Source organism: Falco peregrinus, chromosome 5, assembly GCF_023634155.1.
Source record: "Falco peregrinus isolate bFalPer1 chromosome 5, bFalPer1.pri, whole genome shotgun sequence".
NCBI classification, from domain to species: domain Eukaryota; kingdom Metazoa; phylum Chordata; class Aves; order Falconiformes; family Falconidae; genus Falco; species Falco peregrinus.
The window spans coordinates 20,353,506-20,380,509 of NC_073725.1; the positions used below are offsets into that span (position 1 = coordinate 20,353,506).

The following is a 27,004-nucleotide window of genomic DNA, read 5'->3' on the forward strand; positions in this document are numbered from 1 at the left end:
CAACTCATTTGAACAGGCAAGATGGAGCTGTGGTGGTTTAACTTTTGGCTTCTGTTGAACCTGTTAAGAGTGGGGTCAGTTACCGCCATAAACTGGGAAAACTGCTAGATAGCAGCCACATAGATATTATTATAAGTACGTTTTTGGATGGATCACTTTTCAGCTAGTAGGGCCTAGGCTCACAGTAAACAGAGAAGTGTATGTTTTTACTAACTTCCCAGGTTCTCCAGGTATCCCGTGTGTTTCACTCCTCCCCAGCCTGCTTAACTTGATGATGGCTTATATCAGGCTTAGGAGGTGACTGAATTTGTACGCAGGTCTGTGTATAGGCAGAAATTGCATAAGCCGATATGGAAACATATACATGCCTTGAGTTTTTTTAATAAGTGACTGCAATATTAATCTACAGGAGTGTAGCTTCTTAATAGAAAGCACTTCCAAGCAGCAGTCAGCTGGGCAAACACAAGAGATTTCCATTATTCCTCGTCTTTTCCAGTGATCGCTATATACAGAGCTTTACAGTCATAAAAATAAACAACAGTTTAAGACCATGGCTCTGTTAGAGTTAATGTGATGCCAGAGTCTCTTGCCATAAGTCACCAGAACAGCCTTGTACATGGTGAAAGCACTTGCTGGTGGAGTACACCCTATTTGATGGAATTTCCTCGGAAACAGAGCCTCAGCACCAGCTCCTCCTAACCTTTGGGACTTCTTAAGAACAAATGTCCACTCCAATTGAAAATGACTATCTACTGCTGAGACTTGGGATCTCATGAAATCAAAACAATGTCTGTGGTTCATCAAGAACCAATGTGGTCCAAATGTACTGCATCATTCTTTTGTGTAACCATGGCATGGAGTGACAGCATGAGATGACTCATGGAATCCTTCACTGTCTCAAAACCCACAACCAATTGCACCATGCAAAACTAAGGAGAAGCTGTGCTGTGACTGATCTTTGGAAATGTCTGATCACTTGTGCAATTGGAAACATGACCTACAAACACAAGACAAAATTTGGATTTGTAACACTTTCTGCTAATACTTATGGTCAGGAAGGTGGAGCTCTGCACAGGACTCTATTCTGCTTGTTCTGTTTCTTTGATGATTTGATTTAGGGACTGTCAACCAAGATAGCAGTCCTTGGGATACTGAGGTGTTTTCTGTTACCTACCAAGTTACGGACCACTCTGGCCCTCGCCCACAGTTTTGACTTGACATTTGACTATCTTTTACAAGATAGAAGGCCAGTTTACTTTCTAGTCTTCAGTCATTATTTATCCCTGAACCGGTGCTTATTTTCAGATTTACTGATGTTTTTAAAAAGTTTTTATTAACTTTTTCCCAGAATCAGAGAGGTAGCTTGGAAGGTGGTTTCAAAGGACTGGACTGTTTTTTGTCAGATTAGAGAGTATTTGTATTCTTTAAATAGATGTAAAATGAAGTTCTGCAAGTTCCCACCCTACGATAAATAGTATCTTTCCTTTTAAGATGCTGTCAAAGTGGTCATCATAGAAGTACCTAAAATAAGATAGATTAAAGGCTTCCAAGCTGTGGTTTTTAGACTGGTGACCCACACAATGCTTGCCATTTACCCTGAAAGCTAACAGGCCATCTGTTTCCATTTTTCCTCTGAAATCCTGTATGAGAGCAACAGTAGTTGGAAGAGATAATGTGAAGAACAGGCTGCATGATATGCTCCTGCAAAATGTGAAAGACGCTTTCCTAGCTTTTAGACTTGGGTGGGAAATGTTTTTCTCATCCTGTGAAAATATTAAGATTCTGAACACTGAAACTATCTCCCCCTTGCGCCAGAAAAAAAAAATCGTAGCAAAAATGCTTTTTGAAGAGGTGGAGGAATTAGAAAAGAAGAGGAAGAAGGAGAGAAAATAAGAGGAGCCACGTACAGATTATGCAGTGTCTGGGATGTGTCCATATAGTTCCAGAGAGGCGAGCTGACTACTTCCTGGCTATTGTGGACAAAAAATAAATAAATCTGTCCTGAACTTCACAGGTCTTTTGAGGAAACTTTTTTCTTTGAAGAGTTGAGAGGTATCATTTTGACCAGTTCTGACGGCTGCGTGAATTTAAAATGCTTTTCTAGTTCTTAATTTTCATGCAAGTTATTACTATGACAGCCAGTAGTCTGGCTGTACCAATTTACAGTTGCATGCCATAAGTTACTGAAAATTGGGTGAGAAGGAAGAGATATGATCTTTTTGAGTTCCGTTGTCAGTAGCCTCAATTTGTGTGTTGCTCATACACCCAGAACAGGTACCATTAAAGACTGAAATGAGAAAAAAAAGTAGTTTCATCTAGAAGTAGTAAACCAGTGTTTTTGGTTTGGCTGGGTTGGCATTTTTAAGATTAGGATTTGAAATCTAACTCCCCAAATCCAAATGTTAAATGCTTTCTCTTTTCCAATCTTAAATTTAGATTGTTTTCTGTGCATATATAGGGACCTTTTTCTGAAAAGTCATTGTTAATATTGCAAGGGGAAAACTGCACTTACAGCGTGCTGCTAAAACCATTATAAATTCTTGCCTTCTTCGATTTACAATGTGTCTATTTTAAACTTCTTTGAGTTAAAACTTTGCAAACGCCAGTCCTTAGGCCTGGTGGGAATTTGAACTGCGTCTTTGTTTCCGAAGGTCTGTTTGCTAAGTTTGTGTGATTCTCTGAAAGGCTGTTTTTTCTAAACAATGCTATTTTTTTCCTCTATAAACCACTCACCACACAGACACCCTGTTTCCTAGGTAACTTGAGTACAGATTGAATTTCTCTCATATTATCTTTGTTCCTATATCATGTTTCTTATTTATTTTTAACCTCTCCTATCATCTTTCTTAACAATTCTTTGTGCTGTTGTGTGTTTTTTGCAGTTTTCTGTGACCTGTTTTCCCCCTTTGTCCATTTGCATTTCTGAAGGGACTCATCAAAAGTTGCTTATGCAGCATTTCTTTGTTTTTAAACGGGTGACAGTTGAAATGCTAGATTGCTATTGTCTTTTTTTGTGATACTCATATTCCAGTGGATGGTTGGTAGGTTTATAAATACATGAGCTGTAATTGCTTCCGAGTGTGAGACTGTTCCGAAAGGATAGTTGTGTTCTGCAATGCAGCAAGCAGAGTCCAACCTTTTAGTGTGTGCAACTGCAGGATTCCTTTGATCTGATCCTGCAAGTCCTTGTTCAAATGACTAATCATTTTGACGTGATGCTAAAATATTGCAAAAACTAAACTGAAGGAACTGGCCTCTTTTTTTTTTTTTTTTTTCATTTAATGGTTTTCAGACAGAACTGATTATTTGAGTACATGCTGGTTATTTGAAAGTAACTTCTTGAGCATTTAAAAAACATGCCTTGCTGATGAGCTGTATTCCTTAAACACTGAGTCAATGGGTAGCCTTTTCTAATGTGCTATTTATGATGCCTGATCGTTTGCTTTTGTCCACAATTTTTTCTTTGATCCCCTGGTTGGAGATTGGTTGGGTTCTCAAACCTGTAAGTTGTTTATAGGCAGCTGTATTAGCATTTCTAGCATGAGCAATCATGTAAATGTAGGTGTTCGTTAATAGTCATCATTTTTTCTCTGAATGTTTTTACAGATGTGAGCAACCTGTTTTCTTATTTATATGTGATCTACACAGACAAGGAAGTGTAGGGTTTTTTTTAAACCTATTTCTACTTACACAGCTGAGTCCTCTACCTTTGAGTAAAAGTTTGGGGATCTGGTCTATAATCTTGGATCTACAATTGGTTTAATATGTGCTCAACTGTCTTAATGTTCTTGTGGTTCAGTAAATGCATAAATATTTGCAGGTCTAGCTTATTAATGTTATTATGTTTATCATGTAATGGTGAATTAATTATTATTGAACCTTATAGCAGGAGCACTGACCATGGAAGTCAATGAGCCACTTTTATATTTGTCTGCTCATGATGCAAGAGGAAGATTTGGGAAGTGGAAGTGGTTTTTGTCTTTTTATAGATAAAGGTTTAATATCTTTGGGTTTCCAGAGGCATATTTTGAATAGTAAGCAAAAAGGATTGGTTCAGATGCAGCAAGAAGAAAAATGGCTTCTCATTCTAAGTGGCTACTGATTGCATAAACTTATTTTAGGCATATTTGCATAAAACATACGGTTATCCATCTGTAATGCTTTTATTGCTGATTTAGTACACAACTCTAGATGTGACTGTTTCCCTGTTTCTCTGTTTATGCCTCCTTAGTTGTTTATAGAGATTGCGTAGGACTGCTCTGTGTGTTACGTTTGTACAGGGCTTTAGATGTACAAATTGTGTTTGAGTATTAATGTAAAAATGTTAACAATTAATGTCTTTGCTAATTAAAATGGAATCTCATTGCTTACCTGGCATCAGATGCTAGTCAGCCTTGGTGGGTCTGTTAAGTCTGGTTTGTCCATGGTGATGGTTGTGTAACGTATCCACTGCTCCATTGCTTTCTGATGTATATGCAGTTGTAGGTGAAGTGGCAATAACAAGCCAGGGAAAGGCAGCAGTTTAAACCACCACAGTGCTTCAGCACTGAGTGATTTAAGTTAAACCACAGAAATGCACCTGTTTGGTTAGTACAAAACCATATTTGGTAGTTACTGATGTTCTGTATGTGCTTTTTCTAGCACAACATTGAATAATGTGACTAACTTACCTACAGGGGAGACCAAAACATTGTATTTTATTTTATTTGTGTTTTGTAAAGGATAAAAAAGAAAATTGATTGCATAATGGCAAAACAGTAATTTAAATCACTCATCCAAATTTCTTCCATAGCACATCAATGTTTGATAGTGGTTGCGTGTGGAATCTGTGTCCTCCCTCCTGTCCTTGCTTGCTGTATTTTGTATTCTGTACAGAATCCCAGTGTACATCTGGGTAATAAGTTGCTTTCAAAGCTTGCACAAAGTATTCCATGGCAAAGAAATGATAATTTGATCAGTAGAATCCCTCGTTAGGATGATCTTGGGATTCCTGACCTCCAAATGGCTATTTGAATCTCTAAGCAAGTCACATCTTAGATTTAGGTCATTAGTTTTCTTTTTAAGCTGACAATCTCATCAAGCTGCTCCTTTTAAGCACTGCTACTCCCTAAGGGCAACCTTTCTGGCTGTCCTTGGAGCAAGTCATTTAAGACTAGACATGCAGCTTATGTCTCCTGACAGCCTTTTCAAAATGCTGGGGCTTCAACAGCACACGTTTTACAAGCTTCCTGTCTTCCTTCCTTTCTAAACATGAGAGCAGTTAATGCTGTCTTTCATTTACTCAAACAGATGCCTTTCTGTTAATTCCTTCATAATGGTTCTCAGTTGGGCAGGTTTTATATATTTATTTATTCTTACCTGAACGATATTTCAGTAAGAGGAGAGACATGGCAGCTAGCTCTGCTATTGCTTTAATGAGCTGTGCTCTCTGTCCATCTGCTGATGGATTGTAAATCATTAAAATAGCTCCCTGGTAAGCACTCAGAGCATATTTCATCTGGGTTTCATTTTTTAATGCAGTCATAAGTGAGCTGTACATTCCATAAGCACATATGAATACTATGGCAACAAGAAATAGGAGGCTTGTGAGAACTGCATGGTATCCACTGAAGCAATATTTTCACCCATCAGGCACTTGTGATGACAACAGACAACGTTACTTTTGGCCATGTTTCCAGTGAGAGTACCAGCACTCTTGCTGAGAAAAATATTTGGTTGCCCCTTTAATCAAGATCTACTCTGCCATTATCAGTTCTTTGCTCTTTGAATAGTAGGAACAAGGTTTATTGGATGCAGTGTCTTGCAGAACTTGTTTAACGTAAGAAAAGTATAGCTGTGTAAAAACTTTGCTGATGGGGCATTAGCATTGGCATAGTCAGATAAAGCCTGCGATGTTCGTAAGCTGTCTTTTATGTGCTTAAAACAGGGCTGAACCACTTTTCTGTTGGAGAGATGTTGCTTTATAGATTTTTGTGCTCTGTAGAGGGGACCAAGCTGTGTCTGATCTAAGATTTTATTTTGTAGTGTGGTGAATTTCAAAGCTCTTGCTCACTTCAGAGGAAAGAGGATTAACGTACCTTTGTTGGTAGATTGGTCCTGCTCATGCTGCTGTTCTGCTGTGTGGGTGAGCTGTTAATGCTTATCCCTGTACTGGTGGTCTCAGTTTTGGTGAGAGGTGGGGTGAGCTCTTTCCATGCTTGGTATTGATTCATGTGTAATGGAAGTCTAACCAGAATGGCAGCAGCAGTTCACCAGCCCCAGGTGTTTATGGTAGGGGCAGGAATCTCTTCTCAAGAAGAAGGGTGAACTTGACCATTAATAATCTGTTGTTAATGTGTACAAAGATGAGGCATTGTTTATTTACACAGCTGTTCCAGGTGTGATGTGAAGGGATTTAGAGGAGGATGTTCTTCTGGCTCTACTTACATGTTCTTTCTTTCATGCTTGCTTGCTTTTTTGCTACAGGCAGTTACAGTCCTCATCTGTTTTGGTCACATTGTTCTGGCCACTCAATTACTAGCTGAGCAGCTTAGGAGAGCTGCTCGGTCACATTGAACCAGGTGTTTTGTTCATCTTTCCTCTTTGTTTCATTTTCACTGAGTCCAGGAGCTTTCAGAAGACCCATAGAAAGTGGGAAGAACTGTATCCATCAGTAGGCAAATAGTGGGAGTGGTAACTTTCCAGAACTACAGCAGGTGGAAGAAGGCATGGCGCAGATCTTAATTAGCTGAAGGTTAAATTTGAGTAACCGTTCCTAAAGTCAGGGGAATGCAGCTGCCATGGCAGTATTGAAAATTTTCTGAACTGTTTGTTTTCTGAGGTGAGCAGGAATTCAGACGTTATATGTATTCTGAGAAGGAGTAATGTTCTGAGGATGCCTTGCATCTTTGAGTCTTCCTGAGTTGTTATAGTGGGGAGTCTTGAGTAGAAACACCTCAATGAAGGTGACTGTTTTGTGGAGGTACGAGTTGGCTGTTGAACTTCTGGTTCAAGTAATAATAGTGGTTGTTCTGAATTTTTGTAGCTGATTATGCAAGAGTACTTTAGCAAAACCTCCTTCACCTGCTCTGATGAAGGGAAAGTGTTGGAGGAACTATTTTGTGGTTATCCTGGAAGCTGGAAGTCAGTGGGATCTATTCGTATTTCTTCCATAGGCATCAGCAAATGCTTTAGCCTACCAGCTGCTTAAGTTTGTAAGAATAATCTTTTGGTACCGTTTGGACAGACATTGCCATTACAGAGAGACCATATAATCCATTGTTTCCTCATTACAACTCAATCCTGTTGATAGATTAGATAATTTAGGGTGGCAGAAAGACCTTTTGGATGACAGGATTCTGCCTTTTTTATAGATAATGTAACTGCTGTGGCTGCATTGCCCAATACTTAAGGCATAGAAAATCTCGGGAGTAAATATATTCTGCTTCTTTTCACTGCTGTCTTAACTGAAGATGTTAACCACAGTCATACTAAGTGGAAGATATTTCCTCCCTATGCATGCTCCTCATCACACATGTTCTGGCCAAAAGCTGATTTGAGACCATGCATTAATTTTTCTTTGTAAAAATGGGAAGTAACAAACCTTGCTGATCTTGGAGGATATTGGAACATTTGATTTATTAATGTTTTTGAAGCAAGTAAAGTTATATAGATAGGAAGCTGTACCTGTAACAACATGGTGGTGTATTTTTCTGTGTTCCCTGTTGAAATATTCACTTGCACTGAAAATGTCTGCTATCTCAGAATCTTGATCTGCAGAGGTGACCATCTCTGTGAAGAGTATATTCATTACTTGAATAGAAAAGGAATTGTCTGTCAGTATAGCCTTTTCTTCTATTTTTTTTTTTCTCCAGCTGAGAAAGAATAAGCATAATCTCAGAGAAAATAACTCTAGCAGAATTTACCATTAATTTCATTTCCTAATGACATATAGCCTCTCATTCACCTTTTATTTGGTACAGGTAAGAAGTGAATTTTAGGAAATAGACTTTTGCAAGTATCTGTATGTAGTGAGGAGGATTATTTTTCTAGAGAAAAGTACTGGCTATCTAGTTATTAGCTAAAGCTTTTGGGTATTGTGTTCAGGTAAGTGAAAGCATCAAATTGAAAACGTGACATGTATTTTAAAGTATTCGTATGGCAAGAGAGACAATGCAATATGCATTGTTTAAATATCCCATTAGCTTCTTATCACAAAATGGTTGGGGTTGGAAGGGGCCTCTGGAGACCATCTAGTCCAACCCCTGCTAAGGCAGGTTCTCCCAGAGCAGGTTGCAGAGTCACGTCAAGGCGGGATTTGGATGTCTCCAGAGAAGGAGACCCCACGGCCTCTCTGGGCAGCCTGTGCCAGGGCTCGGTCACCATCAAAGTAAAGAAGTTTTTCCTCATACTCAGATGAAAAGAGCCCAGCTGGATCCCCCTGGCACCCGCCCTTAGGACATTTGCAGACACCAATAAGATCCGCTCCCAGCCTTCCCTTCCCCGGGCTGAACAGCCCCAGCTCCCTCAGCCCTTCCTCACAGGGGAGATGCTCCAGCCCCTCATCTCTTCGTAGCCTCCGCTGGGCCCTCCCCAGCAGTTCCCCGTCTCTCTCAAACCGGGGAGCCCAGCACTGGGCCCAGCACCCCAGACGTGCCTCACCAGGGCCGAGCAGAGGGGCAGGATCCCCTCCCTCGCCCTGCTGGCCACGCTCCTCCTGAGGCACCCCAGGGTCCCACCCGCCTTCCTGGCCACAGGGCACACTGCTGGCCCACGGGCAACTTGCCGCCCCCCGGCCCCCCCGGGCCCTTCCCCGCAGAGCTGCCCCCCAGCGGGTCAGCCCCAGCCCGTGCTGGTGCGGGGCTTGTTCCTCCCTGGCGCAGGACCCGGCACGGGCCTCTGTTGGGCTCCATGAGGTCCCTCTGCCCAGCTCTCCGGCCTGCCCAGGCCTCGCTGAGCGGCAGTGCAGCCCCTGGGGCAGCAGCCGCTGCTCCCGGTCTGTACCACCGGCAAACCTGCTGAGGTGCCTCTGTCCCTGCATCCTGTATTTCAGACATTAATGGGCAGAATAGGCGATACGTCCACACACATATTGAACTTGCATAAAGATGTATGAGTGATATCATAGTATTTTGTGGGTCGTAATTATTCCTATGCTTCTTGTAAGATGGCATGTGAGTTTTTGAATTGATTGTGAACAAAAGGAAGAGGGGGAGGAAGGAGCAGAAGGGCTGAAGTTGGTCTCTACTGATATAACCTGATTAGGACAGTGTATAGTCATTGTTGTTAAAGATCATGAGAACTGCGTAAATGAGTAAGCGCTGACAGGAAAAAAGTGCTGCCGTTATTATACTGAGATTGTCTGATGCAGTTTGTTTTATTTTCATTTCTACTTTTATTGATGTGACACATAAGCTCTTTAAGCCAAAAGCTGTCTTTTGTAATGCTTACATTTTGCCTGAGACAGTGGGATAACTATCCATTGCTCAGTGAATGATTCTGCAACAATCCAAATAATTATAGATAATAATGGAGTAATACATGAGTAATATACTTTTGGAAAATTAGCTAGTATGTGAGCTACGTAATCATTTCTGAGCATGCAAGTGTTAAGTATCACTAATATTAAACATGGACATTGTTCCTGCTTGTGCTAACGTTTTGTTAATTATTGCCATTGTAACAAAAGCCTTTTTGTTGTTTTTTTGTTTTGTATGTTCTGTTTCTCTGTTAGGCTCAAAATGCACAGCAGCTCCATGAGAGGATCCAGTCTTCTAGTATGGATGCAAAGTTAGAAGCACTGAAAGACTTAGCCAACTACTCACGGGATGTTACGTTTGCTCAAGAATTTATAAACCTAGACGGTATTTCCCTCCTAACACAAATGGTTGAAAGTGGCACAGAGTAAGTATTCTGCTTAAACTCTGATGTTCCTCCTGTATGTGGGGTGCTTTCATGCTCAATTTCTGAGTGCCTGAAGTAAAGTATTTCTGTATACAGCTTTTAAGATTATATAAAATAAAACATCTGAAGAGTTTCTGTGCTGCTAGGATAGTATATCTATTATCAATGAGAATATTTTTTTAATTTCCCCTAACAGTGGGCTGGTAGGGATTGTGGCTGAGCAAAGTAGGCAGTCACAAGTACCCTCTGTTCCATGAAGTTTTGGGGAAATCGTAGTTTCTTCTGTACCCGTTGGAATTTAGATAAATCATTGATAGTATATTTAAAGGCTCATATTTAAAAGATGTGATCTGAAAACTGTGGTTTAAATTTCATGTTACTGAGAACATGTTTTGCTTCTGGCTGGGGTTTTTCAAATGATAGTGGCTTTTTGACATGAAATTGAAAGCTGACCTCTGAAAATACATTCATTCTTTACCAAAACTTCCCACCAATTTTCACCATTGGTGAAATTCAAGACCATAGTCCTGAGTAAGTGTCTATTGGCTTAATGTGGAGAGTACTACTGAAAAGGATTGTTGCACCATTAAGTTATGTTCTAACAGTCACTGTTTCAAGTAGGCTTTTGCTTTCAAGTAAAAATTTTAGTGCTTTGCAGTCAGTGTCAACCTCTACTGCACATGAAGAAATCAACAATACCCATACCCTTCTTGGAGAGAAAAAAAATGCTCTGAAAGTAGTTTTCTTATTCAGTGGGGGTGTTCAGTCTTGTGGACCAGACTTAAGAAGTAAATTGCTGAAATTAACCCAAATTCCTTCACAAATGTGCTTGTGTTCCCTTGGATTCAAGAAAGTAAACAGTGTTACTGGGTAAAGCGAAAGCTTTGAAGTGGATCACAAATCATCTCTGATGGTCCCATACAAGATATACTGGGGGTTTTCCACAGAAAAGTTAAGTACTTTTTAGAATCCAGTAGTCCTTAGATTGGGAAATGTAAAAGCGCACTCTCGCTAATCCTGCCTGTTGTGTGGTCGATGGTTTATAGGACTTTGAATCCCTACTGCCTAACTCTGGCTAAATACTGGATTTCTAATAGCTGATGGTTTAATCTCCAGTGTTTTGAGGTTATGGTCTTTATTTTTTTGCAGTGATGTGGTCTGTGGCACATATTATGCCACTTCAAAAAAAAAAAACCAAACAAAAAACAAAAAATGCTTTTAGTTACCAAATTTGTCAACTTGTATATTCATATAATATTTGTTGTTTAGAGACCAAAGTAAATTGAAAAACAAAGACAGGTTTAAGTTGATGTAAACATGTGCACACAGTTACTGTGCTAATTAAAAAGTATACTGAATGGGCAGGCTTATATGTGCCTATGAAGGTTAGAACATAAGCAAATTACAAGTCACTGCCTCTAGGTTTTTTTATCATGAATTTAAGTTAAATGGTTTAACATTATTCCACTATGGAAGGTATTTAAGACTAAAGCATTTCATTTGCTATTGAAACAGACATGGAACATTCACGTTTTTTTATAAGCATTTCATTTAGCAGCATCAAAGCTAAAGCAAGTGCCCTTGTCACCCATCAGATGTGTTTGTACTACTGTTTTGTAGCTGTGGGATTGGCCAAGCTGTAGCAGACTGGTCTGGATTAAAAATAACTATTTGGGAGGGAAACTGCTTAAGCCAGCACCACTGTTGAAAGAACTGCTCAGCAAATTACACCCTAGTAGTAATTCCTGGCTGAGAGTATAAGTTTTCAAACCACACAGTGGGCTTGTAGACTGGACATCTGAGCAGTCTTGCTGACATGCCGCACACACACCACCACCACCCCACCACCCCCTTTTTTTTTTAATGATTTGCATTTGGAAGGATTTCAGAGTTTTCTTTTTAGCTGGTGTAACATTATCACCAAAGATGCATTGATAGATCTACCTGTCTAATCTATTTATCAGTGTTTCTGCCTGTTGGGAGAAATGCTGTTTAGTTTGGGCGTTACAGAAAGACTCAGACTGTCTGAAGCTGAGACAGCAACTTTGTGTGTTGATGAACTCTCAGTATTTGCTGCAGTCTTTTTCATGTTCAGCAGCCTAGATGTTCTGCAGCTTTTGATAGGGTCTGCAGGTAAGGATTTTGCCAGTCTGGTTTTGCAAAGGGAGTTGTAAAGCAAGGGCATCTATCTATGTTATGCTGTAGAAGCATAGAATCACGTACATTCCCTTCTGTGTTCATACTGTGCATCACTGGCTGATAAGTGCATATCTAACAGAACCTGAGATTTAATGAAAGGAGCAAATCCTAATATACACAGATTCAGCAGCCTAAGTCCGCCTCGATGCTGCTGCTTTCCTTTCTTGACTGACTTTAAGCTGTTGAACCTGTTGTCCCAACTCACGGTCTGTCACTCATCCAACTCAGGGTCTGTCACTCATGGCTACTCCAGCACACTAAGTCAAAGGACAAACTCCTTTCTCAGAAGAAGCATTTTTTTCTTTTTTTTTTTGACTTTATTATTACAACAAAACAGCTTTCTAAAATGACCTGTGAACAAATAAGGTGTGTGTGGAAGGTGAAGGAGGGTAATATATGGAGGAGAGACTGGGACAAGGACAGTCAGACATTTGAGTGCTCTAGGCTGTCAAGGACAAGCAGCTGGAGACAGTTAGTTGTCCTTTTATGTTCTCTATGCCTGTTTTCGCTTGGACTCTCTGCAGTACCGTTAATAAGAAGTCCCATAAGATGCTTGCTGAAAAGGCAAAGCAAGCTGAAGGCTGCCTTTACTATTAGCTCCCACCCCGGGCTTTGCGCTTTCAGCAGCGTGACCTTCTGGGTTGTGCTGCTGACTAGGTCACTGAAATGGTTCAAGCCACAAAGCTCTTTTCCCTCCTTTTCTGTGCCCCAGTACCTGCTGCTTTTTTTTCCCCCCAATGATATTTTTAACTGATCATTTCAGTGTCCATAGGTTGACCTACCTAAACAATTAGATTAGCATTTAAAAAGGGGCGGGCAGTATTAGAGGAGGGATGAGCGGTGAGAAATTTCAGGGAAGGGTAGAAACTTCCTTGATGGCCCAGTTATAGAAGGCAATATATTTTATAAAGGTACCTTTAAGGTATATCTTCACTGTGGAATTACCTTACCCACCTTTGAGTTACTGCTGTTGAGCCAGCCTTGCTTGTATGAGGCTATGACTCATATAGCTGAGAGAACCCTAATGGCTTGGTGCTGCAAAGAGATGGCCCAGCTGCCTGCCCTCTTCTCCCATTCCTTTTATGTTAACACCTGCTCTCCAGCCCAGTCCTGCTTGCTTCCTAGACTGGCTCTGGTGCCTGGATGCTTCACAAAGCCAATCCAGCTTTTTAACTTGGTCGCAGAGTACCCACTTCTGGTTTGCAGAGTTAGTTTTCTGCCTAGCTTGGTGCTTGAAGAAGTAAGAGAGGAAGTGGGCATGAGTGGGTGCAGAAAAGGCCCTTCTTTGTGACACTAGACCATTACATTTGCCTTAGGTGCGTCATTGAGCCACAACCAGAGAGCAGTTGTGTGTGAGTGGCTGTCTCTGCTCTCGTGTTGCAAGCCGGAGACTGGCACTAAGACTGAGGGAGTCAGAGGGGATGGGATATACCCCACTGGGGGGCTGCTGCTGCTGCTCTGCCTGTGGGTTAATGCAGCTGAGGACAGCCCTGAATCAGTAAGCCCAGGCTGAGTAGTGCCTCTGTTCACGGTGTGCTGCAGCTGTACTAGAAATCGATGAATTTTGTTAATTCAAACTTTATTCTCTTTTTTAAAATTATTATTTATTTTCCCCAAAGGGGCAGACAGTGCTTATTAAAAGTACCATCATATTCAGTGTAAGGTTGCTCTGAGGTTTCCTTTGCACGTGGAATTCATGTTAGGGGCAGCTCTTAAATTACAATTTGAGTGTGTAATTAAGTTTTAGTGGGCAGCCTCTGGAAGGCAGGACTCCAGCTTTTTATATAACTTTCACTGAGGAAGAGGCCTATGCTTTATTTATAGTTAGCTTTATTTATTGTGCTACTTACTCATTATTTCAGTGAAGCTAATGGCTATAAAAGTACAGTGACCAAAGTAAGAGGATGTAAATTCCTGGGTCTCTAGTTACGTCTGCTTCATTTTGCTGGTGATGAAAAGAAGTAGTAATAATAAAAGTTCACAACAACTAGCAATGTTTCCTGGTTATTTTTCCATATGCTATGTTCCTGAATATTGAAGAAAATTAGAATGCATTAGAGAATAGCCTTTTCAGGTTCTTGCTGTTAATATAGTGTAAAAAATAAGAAGTTGACATGTGGGGGTTGTTTTATTTTGTGTATATTTTCAAAAGTGTTTTTAATACTATGTGTAGTTACTATAATTTGTGCCAAATCTCCTTGAATGCCTGCTGCTTAGAGCAAATGAACTGCAGACATGGTGTGGGCTGGGACAAAGCCATAGGGGTTGGTGGTAGTCAGATTGTAGGGTGCAGGGGTCTGTACTGAAGCAGAGAGTACATCTGGTCAATATGAATATATTTATATCAGCAGAGATGCAACATGTCTTAGAAACTGTCCACATGTGTCTTGGTCCTGTTGATTGAAATGGCTTATCTTTGTTTTTCCTTCAGGCTCATTCTTTCTTCCAGAGCATGCTAGGAGTCTCTCATTAACTGAAGGAAAAAAGAAAAGAAAAAAAAAGTGGGTTTCTGTTTATTTTTATGGTTTGGGTGACCTATAAATTACAGCAGAAACTGCAAGTTAGGTCATGAGAAACAAGTAAATGCTGATTCCATTTTATAATTATCCATGATGTCCAATCATTTCTCAGACTCTGGACATCTGTATCATGAAGGAGGGCTGTGGGTGTGCACACGCAGTTGTTTTCCTTTCCAGAGACTTTTCAGAAAGAAATTTCTATAGCACTTCTAATGCTAATTTGTTGACTGAAGCCCAGTTCATGCCTGGTTAAGGGGAGCTGAACATGTGGTCCATCTGGCTGGATGTACAGACAATATAAAGGGGAAGTCTTAAGAGTGTGCTGCTTCTGATCCCCACCCAGAGAGTGCAGTGTCCTAAAATAATACAGAAAAAGAGCAATGCTAGAAGGTCCTAGTTACCATAATGGCTGATGAAAAATGTGTTCAGGAACCAAACTGGAAAACATGATTGGGTCTCCTTGCTACTACATCTGAATTAACATTGTTCACTCATTCAGAGCTGTATTCCATAGTCTAGCCTAGAACTAATATTTCAGAAAAATATGGCTGTATAGGTAGTCTTTCTGATGTAGCAGAAGACTGGTTACGCTGTGGTGGTTTGTTTGTGGTTGTTTTTTTTTTCTTGATGTAGCAGAAGTTGTGTGACTGGGACAGATTCTTAAGCTTCCTTAAAAGGAAAGAAAGCCTTCATCATCCCTTATAAAGTAAGAAAAGGAAAACGTAAGTCACAAGCCATAAATATTGAAAGACCAAAGAGTTAATAAAAGGAATCTAAATTTATTTTTATCATTACCAGTAATAATAATAATAATCTCATGACTGGGAAGAAAAAGAGGAAGGCCTATGCAGAATTTTCAGTATTTTTTTATTGGCATTATCATGGTATCTGTCACTTGTCATTTGGCTGCAATAACACACAGTTTTTGCCAAAAAATGCTAAGCCTAGCTGACTTGACAGTAACCAGAATTGTTTCTGCTGCTGTTGAGAAAGTTGTTCTTCAGGGATCTGCTTCATTGATGTGGCTGTGCTGAGCAGCTTTATTGTAGTACAGCTGTGGCACAGGAGCATGCTAGTCGATGCTGCTCAGAGATAGTTGCAGATAGTCTGGTTTTAATTTTGGGTTGTCATTGCTTGGTGCACAGATCGGAGAGAAAAACTTGCTTTAAATTGGGACAGTTGTTAAATTTTGTCATCTTTCTATTGGAGGTAATAGATGCAGTTAGATAAGGTACATAAAAGCTTCTAAATAAAGGTGTGTTTCTATGGTTTTTGACTCTGGACTAAGAGGAGTCTTTTAATGAACACATGCAGTTGCAGAGTTGGCTGCTGTAAAGCTGGAAGTCTCAGAGATGGCAATTGTGCATGCTTTAAGGACAAATTGTATTGTCCAGTGAAATTCTAGCTCTTGGCTTGTCTTACAGAGATAATATTGTATACCAGCCCAGTGGAAGACAGATTGGTTTGGAGTTATTCCAGCTTTGATGCACTTTTTGGGACAGTTGCTTGCATACCTGCTGATGGTTTTTTCCATCCCAGTCTGATGAGTATTTCAGTAGTGCTGTCAAAACACTTAAGCAGCCCTTGCTCACAGCCGCTTGTTCTGTCTTGCTTTATCTGAAGAGTTATGCTGGTAGTGTTTGTAGCAAGCTGGACTGAAAAACTGTAGATTATTAAAAGTGACAATAAAGGCTACTTTTAATACAATATTCCTTAACCCAGTTCAGTCCTCTGAGCTCACAGTGTTGCCCCAGAAAACAGCTGTGCAAGCACAACTCACTGGGTAAATGGGAAATTCATTTTCAGGAGATGATGTGAACAATGCTAAGCTAGTGGGTCTTTACCATGGTATAAAGTAGTCCTTTTCCACCCTTCCCATCTACTGGGTGTGTAGTACCTGCTTCATCTCTTAGTCAGCTCCAATGCTCCTCTGAGGACTCAGTGATCCAATTCAGTTTGCTAATCTGGCCAGCTGATGGAGGGAGGGAAATAATTTGTATTTTTGACAGCACTGGGCTATTAGACAGGCTCAGCCATTCCTGTGAAGCTTCACCTGGAAGCATAGATTACCAAACCTGACATTGCTGCCAAAATCAATTCTTGTCCAATGGGGGTTTTATGCAATCTTCATTTCTTAGTGCTTCAGTAATGTTGGGAGAGAGTGACTATTGTCTGAGGCAAAAATCCAAAAAAGTGTATAAAATCAGGTAATCCTGTTATACCACTGTGGAGGTGGTAATGATAGAAGAATGACAAAGGGCTGCAGTTCCCATAAAAGCTACTCCACTTTCTTCCTTTCTTTGTGGGGTGGCTTTTTTTATTTTTTCTCCTGCTTGCTCTATTTTGGGTTAGTTTCTCCACCAGTCTTCAGGCTTGGATTCCATCCTCCCTCTCAGCACACACAAGTACAATTTCTTGTATATCCTTTTTATATACGTAGTGCACACAGTATGATTTAGATAAAAGCCTCATCTGAAGATTGAACCGTTAAACATCACACCTTTGGAAGGAAGAGGAAAGTTGCTGGTCCTTGCACTCCTGTCATCCCATTTTATTTTTTTTTTTGCAGGGTTTTTTTTCTTACTTTGGTTGTGCTTAAGCATATTAGCATTTAAATGACCCTGTTAAGTGGTGATACCAACACCTTGTTGACAGGAATAGGGAAGAGGAGACAGTTTTATTGGGTTTTGTTTGGCAGCAACTTTTGTAAAATGTGATGCAAAGAGTAATTCCAGTAGTGGATTTGTATTTCCAAATGTTCTTTAGAGTACCAAGCTAGACAAAACTAACTTTTTTTTTAATTTAAACTCAGGCAAAAGCCAAGTATTTGAGGAACCAGCAAAAATAAGAAGAGCTTAAAACTCTGCTTCTGCAACTTCCCAGAATGTTTTTGTCTCTTGAACTGTTGTGGCTCTGAGCAGTGGAAGCACTGCTGCATAACTTAATAGTAATTTTACAGGTTTCATCCAAATAATTTATTACAACCTCCTGGCCAGAGTCTTTCCCAGACTTCATATATATGATGTCTGATACAGCCAGAAGCCAGAAATATGTACTCCTGTGTATTTGTCTTCTCATATTTCTCATAACACTGCCTGTTACCCAGAATGTGGGCTATCCTTGTGTTTGCCTGAAAAGCAGTAGCCAAATAACAATTTAATTGGTTAGCAGGTCCTTCATCCATAATCCTGTCGATTTTTCTGGAGAGGAAGGTTTTGTGAACATCTTCCACCTTTGCTAATAATGGCCCTCTCTGGTGCCATACGTCAAAGCTTTTCATCCTCAGTGGTATTTTTATCCTACTCTGCACGTGTTTAAACACTGGCAGGTCAGAAACGTTGGTTGCATTGAAGTGGTGTGACTGCTTTAGCTCTTGGCATCATGAACTCCAGTGGGTCCACACTGGCTTCCACAATGGGACATTTTAGTTGTTCTCCCTAGTGCAGACAAGCCCTTACTGTGCACTGTGTGTTACCCCAACTGGGGTTTAGATTTGGGGGTATCTTTGGTTCTCATACAGCAGGTTTTACACGTGAACAGATAGGAGTTGATCCAGTCAGATCCTTGCTAGGCTGGTCTCTGCTGGAAGCTGCTCATGATATAACCTACAGTGTCTGAGCAAGTACTAAGTCGGTATGGTTTGGGAAAGTCCAAAGGGAATGGCTGTTCCTTAGGATTCAGCTGGAAATGTATCACAAGGTTCCTTTGAGGGCAAACAGGGAACGTATTATGGTAGCGAAATGTCTAAACAAGTAACTTGTTGTTAATGTTTATTTTGCATTATGTTGGCATTTGTTTTGAGACTTCTCCCTGTATAAAAATTGCTGTCCGTTTTTGTCTTTCACCACTGTAGTATCTGAAACTCCCACAAACACTATTTAATTTACCCTCATAACATTTATGTTATGGCCACAGTTTTGTTCCCACCTGTGCAAGTGCAACTGAAGGATGGTTTCATAAAAAAAATAAAAAAATATAAGTATGGATCTAATTACAGTGTCTAGATTGGTAAGGCTTTCAATATTTTTGACCATACTTGCGGTAACTCACCCTGGAAGTGTTTTGCAGAACTGTCTGGTTGCTACCACAGAGTCAGCCTTCTAGAAGAAAAAATGGTTACGTATATATAGAAAGAGGAAAGCCGATGGAGGTGGCAGACTGTATTTGTTCCTTTCCTCTCTGACTTGCTGGAAGAGCTAGCTCGGCTATTCCTTTGGTGGTAACTTTAGCTTGCTCTGTGGGTGAATATGAGAGGAACTCCTGCACATGCCAGGTCCTTCTGTATTAGGCTTTTGGTTCAACGATGGAATGAAAATAGCATGCACTCCTTTAGATAACAGACTCCACCTGTTCAGTGGTAGAAGTCTATCTATAATCATCCTGTACCACTTTGCTGCAACTTTTGATATCCTACATTGATTGCTGCTCTTATCACACTTCCCAAAGCAACAGCAATTAGTAGAAATTGTTTGGTCTAATATGATGGTTATCTTTCCTCTCAAGTCAAAATTTGTTCTTTGTATTGCTTCACCAGAGAAGTCCTATATGATTCAATTATTTCTCCATATTATTCTAAATTTATGTTTACTTTTACATTGCACATCATCTGACCTCAAATTAGCTGATTGCCAGTAACTCAAGGTGAAGAAGGGTTCTGTAAATGCTAAAAAGTGTTACTATCTAAATGTTTTGTTCTGAGACTCAGATGTTTGTTCTTTAATGCCTGGGCTCAGTCATGGAGAAAATACACCTGATTGTACCGTGTTGTGAAGAATCCCTGGCAAAACTGAGGCTACCCTTTGAAGTGCTACCAATTCACAAATACCACGCTTGTTTCTCTTTGATGACAGACAGACACAGCACCAATTTCAAATTTACTTGCTGCTTAGCCAAAGACAGCACCTGGATGAAAAGCAGCTGTTTTAAAAGCTGGGCTCAGAAAGATACCGTGAAGTTTTGCTGGCATTTGCTGCCTAAGGTTGCTTGGATCCACGCACATTTGGGAGATGACAAAACCCATTTGTGGTGGTGGTTGTGCTTGTTAAGGTGTAGCAGAGTCTGCCGCAGCAAGGAAGCACTCCGTTTGCAGAAGCACAGTAATGACATTCTGCTGAAGTTGGGAATTCCTACTGTGGGAAATGCTTTGAACTTTTCTGCTCCTAAAAGCATGTTGAGGGTAATTTTCTCCCCTCTTTAAGGCTGTCTGATCATCAGGATGCTTTTTGTTTTTTCGTTACTACTGGCTACACTGATAGCTGTTGTAGCATAAAAGAACCAAAGCCACAAAATCCAAGAACAAAATATTGGCACTTTTCTAATTTAAGCTAGGCTGTAGCCCAGTCTGTGCTTGGGTACCTGGTAAACTGTGCAGTCATTATCTTCAGACATGGGTATTGCAGCTCACAGCTAGCAATGAAGGATTTCAAAGTGCTATTCCTGGGATGTACTCTCTGTTTTCTCCCCTCATGGTTACACAAGCCAGTCCAAAAGCTGCCCTCCCTGAGGCTGGTCCTTCTAGAAAAGAGTCTATACATAGACTCATGCAGTCTTTGCAGAAAGCACATTACTTACGCATCAAGAAAATGGGAAGTGCGAGGTTGGAAGAGTTACTGCTGTACCAAAAGGAAAAAATATATTAAATAATCCAGTCAGGTTCTGGGGGAGAGTTGAATCAGCAGCTGGAGAGCCTTGAGTCCTAGAGCTGTTGTGGGCTGAACAGCATGGCAGCAAGTGCAAAGGGGAGAACCTGGGGAGAAGGTGAGAGGGAGGAAGGAGGGACCTGTTTGTTCTCCTTTTGAACAGTAGTCTGCCCAGTATGGAGCTGCAGCCAACCCTCTGAAATAAAATTGTGAAATAGGTTTAGGAGACACAAGAAGGGGTTAAGCAGAAATGGATATTTATTTTTTCCTTTCCTTTTTTCCTCCCCTGTTTAAGTGGTGTTTTAAAAAGAAGATATTTATCTTGGATGCCATTTTTACCATTGATACTCTTTCTTCAGCTTGCTTAGTAGCATAATCAGCAGTTCTGAAGACAGTTATTAGCAGAAGGATGATTTGCAAATTGTGATCAGTGGCTACAGCTTTCAAATGCACTTATTATCCCCCTTTCCCCTTAATATTTGGCTTCCAGTTTCCTGAATGTAGTAACGTGATGCCAGATCTTCTGGTTCACCGATTAGACATAACAGTGTATAACTAGGGGGAAAACCAGGAAAAAATATAAACCCAAACAACTGGTGGGCTACCTTAAACCCCTTGCTGCAACTAGGAACCAAGTGTTTTGAAAGTTACTAGGAAAGCAAGAGCATCACACTGAAGGTTGGGTGTGTAGCTTGGCCTCTTAGAAACCGAATCAATAAGTAACATTCTTAAGCAGGTCATTGTCATCTTCAAGTGGATTGATTCAGCATCCTGGGTCTAGGCGTGTCCATTGGTATGTGAATTTTAAAAGCAAAAGAGCTACAGCTGAGCCTACACATTCTGTTGGAATAAGACTGCTGCACTGCTTTTATGTGTCATGGAGCTAGTGTTGAGTAAATGCAACTCTGTGGTTAAAACACCCAGGGTAAATTCTTTGCCTGCCTTTAAAATCAACAGAAAACTTGTCCCGTGAGGTCCTAGCTACACAACAATTTTCAACCATGCTGACAACTCTGACATCAGTGTTAGTGATGGAGACAGGAAGTAATTAAAAGAGGTTTTTAGGCAACAGACTACACATCACAGCAACAGACAGAAAATGCTTAATATGTAAACCTTTATTGTTTTGTACCAAAGACTTCTTTTACACAAATACTTAACTAATTTAGGATGCCTAGATACACTTTAATGGTGAAGAGAAACAGGTTTTAGAGAAATCTGATATATTTCCCCTGTCCACTGTCTTTCCTCTTCTGCTTTTTTTCCTAACAGAAGTTAACAGAAGTATTCTGAACAAATATTTGAAATTAATTTTGAGTTATTTACTGAACTGTTTCTATTCACAGCAAATTGTTAGCAATTTACTGCCTCTTACTGTGTGTGTCTCTTTAAATTTTAAGAATCAAGTATATGTGTGTGCGTATGCATAGGTAAATAGAGTACAGATGTTTAAAGTGTGTCTCCTCACGTGCAAGTTTTAATTTTGCAGACGATATCAGAAATTGCAGAAGATAATGAAGCCCTGGTAAGAACCTGATTAGATCATTACCTTGCCCACTACCTCTTCTTTTGCATGACTGCGTTCAGGCCCTTGCGCTAATCTTTATACGTAAATACAACTGTGCATATTCATTCGGCAAGTCTTTGACCTTCTCTGTTTTCTGCTCTTTGATGCCTGTTAAAATTTTCTGATGAAGACTTTTTTTGCTTTGCTTGTGGAATGAGTGCTTCATTTCTGTAACTTCTGCAGGGGCTTCTACTGTTTCTGAAGTAAGGCTTTTGTTTTGCTTTATTTTTTAATTTGAGCAAACGAATAATTTCCCCGCCTTCCCCAATTCCCCTCTTAAATTGGTCTGGCTTACGTGATTGATAGTAGGCAATTTTAATCATTGATGTTAGAGAGATGAAAGTAAGAGTCATTGTGTCAGTTTGAATTCCTATTATTTGCTGGTCCCAGGTAATGCTAATTGTTGCAGAAGTATACATAAAGGAAAACCATGGTATAGTAAAGGCCCTCACATCAGGAAGTTCAGAAGCACGCTTATTTCCCTGGTGATTTTGAATGGAACACTTCTATGTGTTTCAAGTTAAGCACAAGCTTTTGTAGGCTTTGATAAATTTAGACTCCAAGAGATACTCTGTTATCTTGATTGGCTTGCAAATTTGACGTGTCAAGTATAGCTAAACCCCAAGGAAGCAAAAGAATAATTAATCAATTATTCTGTCACTCTGAGAGCTTGATGTAGTTTATCATGCAGGAAATGCAGCTCCCCTTCTGAATCCAGACTAAATCATACTTTCACAAAGCTGCTGTAAACCAAGTTCTGAAACACTCATTTTTAAATCATTGCCTAAAAAATAAATTAGACAGTAACCATAGATTTGGCAGGAAACTTAAGTCCTTCCTCTACATTCGCTTTCCTAACCTAATACAAAGTAACTTGTTTCATAACAGCAAAGTTTACGTTCTGAGGAAAATGATGAAAATGGTATGAGGCTTTCAGAATTCTTGGCAGCATCACACCTGCCAAAACAAGGTACCTCCTGTGCATTTAGATGGTGGGTTTTTCTTCAGTGCTGTGAAAATAGTTCTTTGTGGAAGAATAGTTACACTCCTTCAGCATCTCTTTGCTCCTAGATTCTGTTATCCTGTAGGCTTCTATACATTAAATTATGTGATTGTCCTCAAGACAGTACTAAACCACTGACTTATAGCTGCATGGCACCCTGGTTTTTGAACCTGATCATACTGATCATCTGAATTAATTTTTATTTTTTTTTTACACAGTTTAGTTTATTTCTGGGAACAAGGCGTTACCCACTTTAAGAGAATTCTTACTGGTTAGTGTAAATATAGCAGATCAGTGGATACAATAGTAAAGAAAGTGTGTGCCTGAAGTTTATGCTAATTTTGGAAGTTAATCCTGCCAGTAGAAACCTTAGTTTACATGGGGACACACAGTTTAAGATTTTTATTTCCATCAGTAGTACACGAAATGATACAAATAAAATAACACAAGTTTTTTAATTCAGGACTTGTACCAAAAAAGATACCAGAGCCATTGGTCAGGACACAAAGCCAATAGTTCTGGAAGCTGGCATTTTGAAGGTAAAGTGTATACACTAGTGCTCTGTGTGTGTAGTTGCTGAACATCCTGACTATTTTTTACCCATATATTAATGGGAAAAGGCCCAATGAAACAGAACTATAAAAAACCCCACAGAGCTTGATATAATGACCTAAACTAAACTTTCAAACTTTGCAGCCTCCACCTGCTGTCATCTTGACTAAATAAACTTAAAGAAACCAAATGCTAATTAAAAAAAAATACTTTTGATTTACAGGATGACATATTTCATGAAGTGCCAGTATTTCATTTTATCTCTGGTAGCTTGCACGTGATAGCCTGACTTAATTAAAACCTGATTTTCACAGAGGGGCCTTGTTTAATAGCTTTCTCCATTGAAGGAGTTTCTTCTAAAATACTGAGTTTCTTTTTGTCTGTCTTTTCAGTTTTAGAGGTTCCCATTTTATTATCCCATGTTGGCTAATACTTGGATTTTTAAAAAGAAATTATTCCCATGAAACATCTCTATTAATTGAACTTTGCATTGCATTACTGAATTATAGCCAAACCATGCTGATTGGGCAGTGATGTTTTTCCTGTGCAGTTATTCCTGGTCTTTTAAGAAAAACTGGTCCTTTTAAGGCAATTACCATGAAATGAGCAAACCCAGAAATTTAAAAGATGGGGAATAAGAGAAAAGGCAATTCTAATCACATCTTTATGAAGAACCAGAGTGTAATAGTTCCTCTGGGCTAGTTTCCCATGCAGACAAATGTTTAATGTACCTGAGAGTAGATTTAGTCATACTCCATAATAAGAGTACCTACACCTGGATTTGTTCAAGAATAGTTACAGTTCTGTTTAAATTTGCAGCTTGTTTTCTTTAATCAGAGCTAATTTGCAAGGTTAGAGAAGCCCTGATACCAGTGGTACAAAGCTATTTCAGGTTTTTGGAATGCAAGTGGTTTAAGATTAGTAGGGCTGATCCGTTTTAATGAATGCAGTTAAACTGTACCACAAAGAAATATTTCAGTGGTACTTGGCACATTACAAAACAAAACAAAACAACAAAAAATTCTCTGCCAATTGCAGTGTGGCAGTTAAGTGCATTTTCTGTAATCACCTAGAAAAACAGGGGCAGCTACCCTGCAGGTTGTTCAGTCATTTTCAGCTGTACTGAGTAAGTACCATGTAGGTGTGAATTGCTCCTAGTTTAATTTGGTGGTGGCTTAGCTTTGCCCTTGGAAAGGTTACTTGAAGAAACAAGGCAGTGTAGAAGCAATGAAGAAGAGCCGTAGCAATAAAAAAAGGTACTTGTTCACACTGTGCTTGCAAAGCATCCTGCTGCATCATCAGTCTTCCTTTTAGATTTAGTTAGGTTCTTGCCCCCATGGCTTTTCCACAGCTCTTGTCCTCTGATGATTAGATATATGCTGCTCCCCTGTTTAAATTTATTCATGGTCATTTATTCTTGACAACTCTAACTTAAAAAGCTGTTCTTACTCTTTGATGTTGACCTCAATGATGTCAAGCCTTTCAGCTGCCCAGTATTGGGCTGTGAGCACAGTTGCTGAATGATAAGGGACTTAAAAGTTAACCGATTCCTTAACTCCTGTATGTGGAAGTAGGCAGCTGCTACTCTCTAGTTGCCTCCTGCCCAGTTAAAATTGTTTGTTTGCTGTCTTCCCTCTTCACGATTAGAGATCAGCTTTGGTTCTGTTTAGCCCATGAAAAATGGTTTGTGTAAAGATGTACTGTCTCTGGCTTCCAGTCCTAATGGACTGATGGCTGTGTCCTGGTTGTGACAGACAAACAACAGTTTATTTCCAGGTTCTTCAATGCAACTTTTGTCATATAAAACATGCGACAGTCCACCTAGCTTTATAAAAACTTATATTGGTATGGATTGGTTTTGATTTTTTTTTAATGATTATTATTTTATTACCTGATGACAGCAGAGCCTGGCTAATTAACTCAATGTAAAGAATAATTTGAACAGCTGAGTATTATTCCCTCTACAACAGCAATAAAATGTTCATTTTGGTACATGTGTTAAAGATGCATTGAGATTTTCTTTTTTCTTCCCCCCCCCCCCCCCCCCCTCCCGAAAACATCTACGGGATTTGGGTGCTCAATTTTATTTTATTTATTGATATATTTTGATAAGAAATCCAAATTGCTTTAGGCATCTTTCAAAATATCAGTTCTGAATATACATCTGAGGATTACTTAGCACACATAATAAAAAGATGGTTTAGCATGTAGAAGTGATAACTAGGAAGGCAGGTGAGAGACAGGTGTGGTAGTCAGGGTCACATGCACATTCCTGTAATTTTTATTTTTAGGAAAGAAAAATATGATACCAAAATATGTGGAAGCTTGGGTTTTTTTCATCATTTCTTAAAGTAATCATGCAGGAAAATTTTAGGAATGTAAATTAACAGGCTTTGACCTGATATTACCCTAGAGATGTGAAATGTGAACGTTGACTTACTTTTCAGTCAGGTTTGTCAGGGAGGTTGAGGCACTGTGGATCAGAGCATGGTCATCCATCCACACTGGAATGGCTCACACTGGGACACCTGATGGCATTGCAGATCACAACTTTCTGCTGCTTAAGAGGCTTTTGCCAAGAGCAAACCAGCTCGCCCATCCTTACAACGGTGGTTAGTAAAGGGGAGTCAGCAGAGAGTGGGGAAACTTCATCAGCTGTCCCAGTGTAAGGTGCCCCTGCCTAAGAGCCAGCGCCCTGAACAGTGTTCAGGAGGGATTTTACAAGTAGCTTGCCTAAGAGCATAGATCATTAAAATGTCAGTGTTAGCGAGAGATGAAATTGCAATTACACAGTGCATCTTTCTGATCATTTTTCCCTTTTTGCTGCAATGACACACATTAAAAAGCACCTTCAAACTATGAGGTCATTTTGCCAGAGCAGCAAGGGTTAAATATTTACAGAACTGTTGTGCCTGATGCTGTGGATTAGTGTAAAAAGATTTTATGAAGAAAGAGGCAAAGAGGCCCCATTATATTTCAGACCTTTTGTATGACTAAAACAGTCACTGAGATTTTGAGTTAAACAGCTCCTACCATCTATTTTCTCAGATTACTACTTTTATGAACAAGCTTTGATTCCCTTGAAATTTCTAGTGTCTATTCTATCTGCCAGTCTTAATAGTATGAGTGTGTCTGTGCATGTGTCTTGAAGTGAATTGCTCGGAAGCCTATTTCTACCTATCTGCTTGTGTTTAAACACATAACTATGAATCAACAACACTCCCTTCCCCCTCCAGATACTTTAATCCTTATCTTGCTGTAGTTACCCTGGAGATTGCTTTCATCTCTAGCTGTGCTGTTCCAAATGCTTATCCTTTAAGCCTGGCTCTTGACTTTTGCGATGCCACTTAGACACGTGTGTGTAGGTACATATGTGTATTTTTAAAATACATACTACATCTGTGTGGTGCTGCATAATATATAGAGTTGGAGTATTTCTTGCTGCTTGATTAGTCCCAGTGTTGTACCTCTTCCCTCATTAAATATTGGAAGCAGTGTCACTGGAGTGATACCTGGTGAGGTGTCTGATCATTTTAAGTGCAAAAATATTTTTGCTTTCTTGATCACAAACGGTTGTATCATTGTCACATCTACTAAAACCAGGTTTATACATTAATACCAGTATTTTCAGCTTCATTAACCT

At 39.8% G+C, this 27,004-nt stretch overlaps 1 protein-coding gene across 4 annotated transcripts in view; it reads left to right on the plus strand.

Annotated features, from left to right (window-relative positions):
- The window catches only part of ELMO1 (engulfment and cell motility 1), a 311,529-nt gene that overhangs the window by 76,486 nt on the left and 208,039 nt on the right, over positions 1–27,004 (plus strand). For all 4 annotated transcript variants that reach the window (XM_055803695.1, XM_055803697.1, XM_055803694.1 and 1 more), the window contains 2 exons: positions 9,713–9,882; positions 21,729–21,764. In XM_055803695.1, the coding sequence (XP_055659670.1) occupies positions 9,713–9,882; positions 21,729–21,764 (206 nt within the window). The remainder of the gene's footprint in view (positions 1–9,712; positions 9,883–21,728; positions 21,765–27,004) is intronic.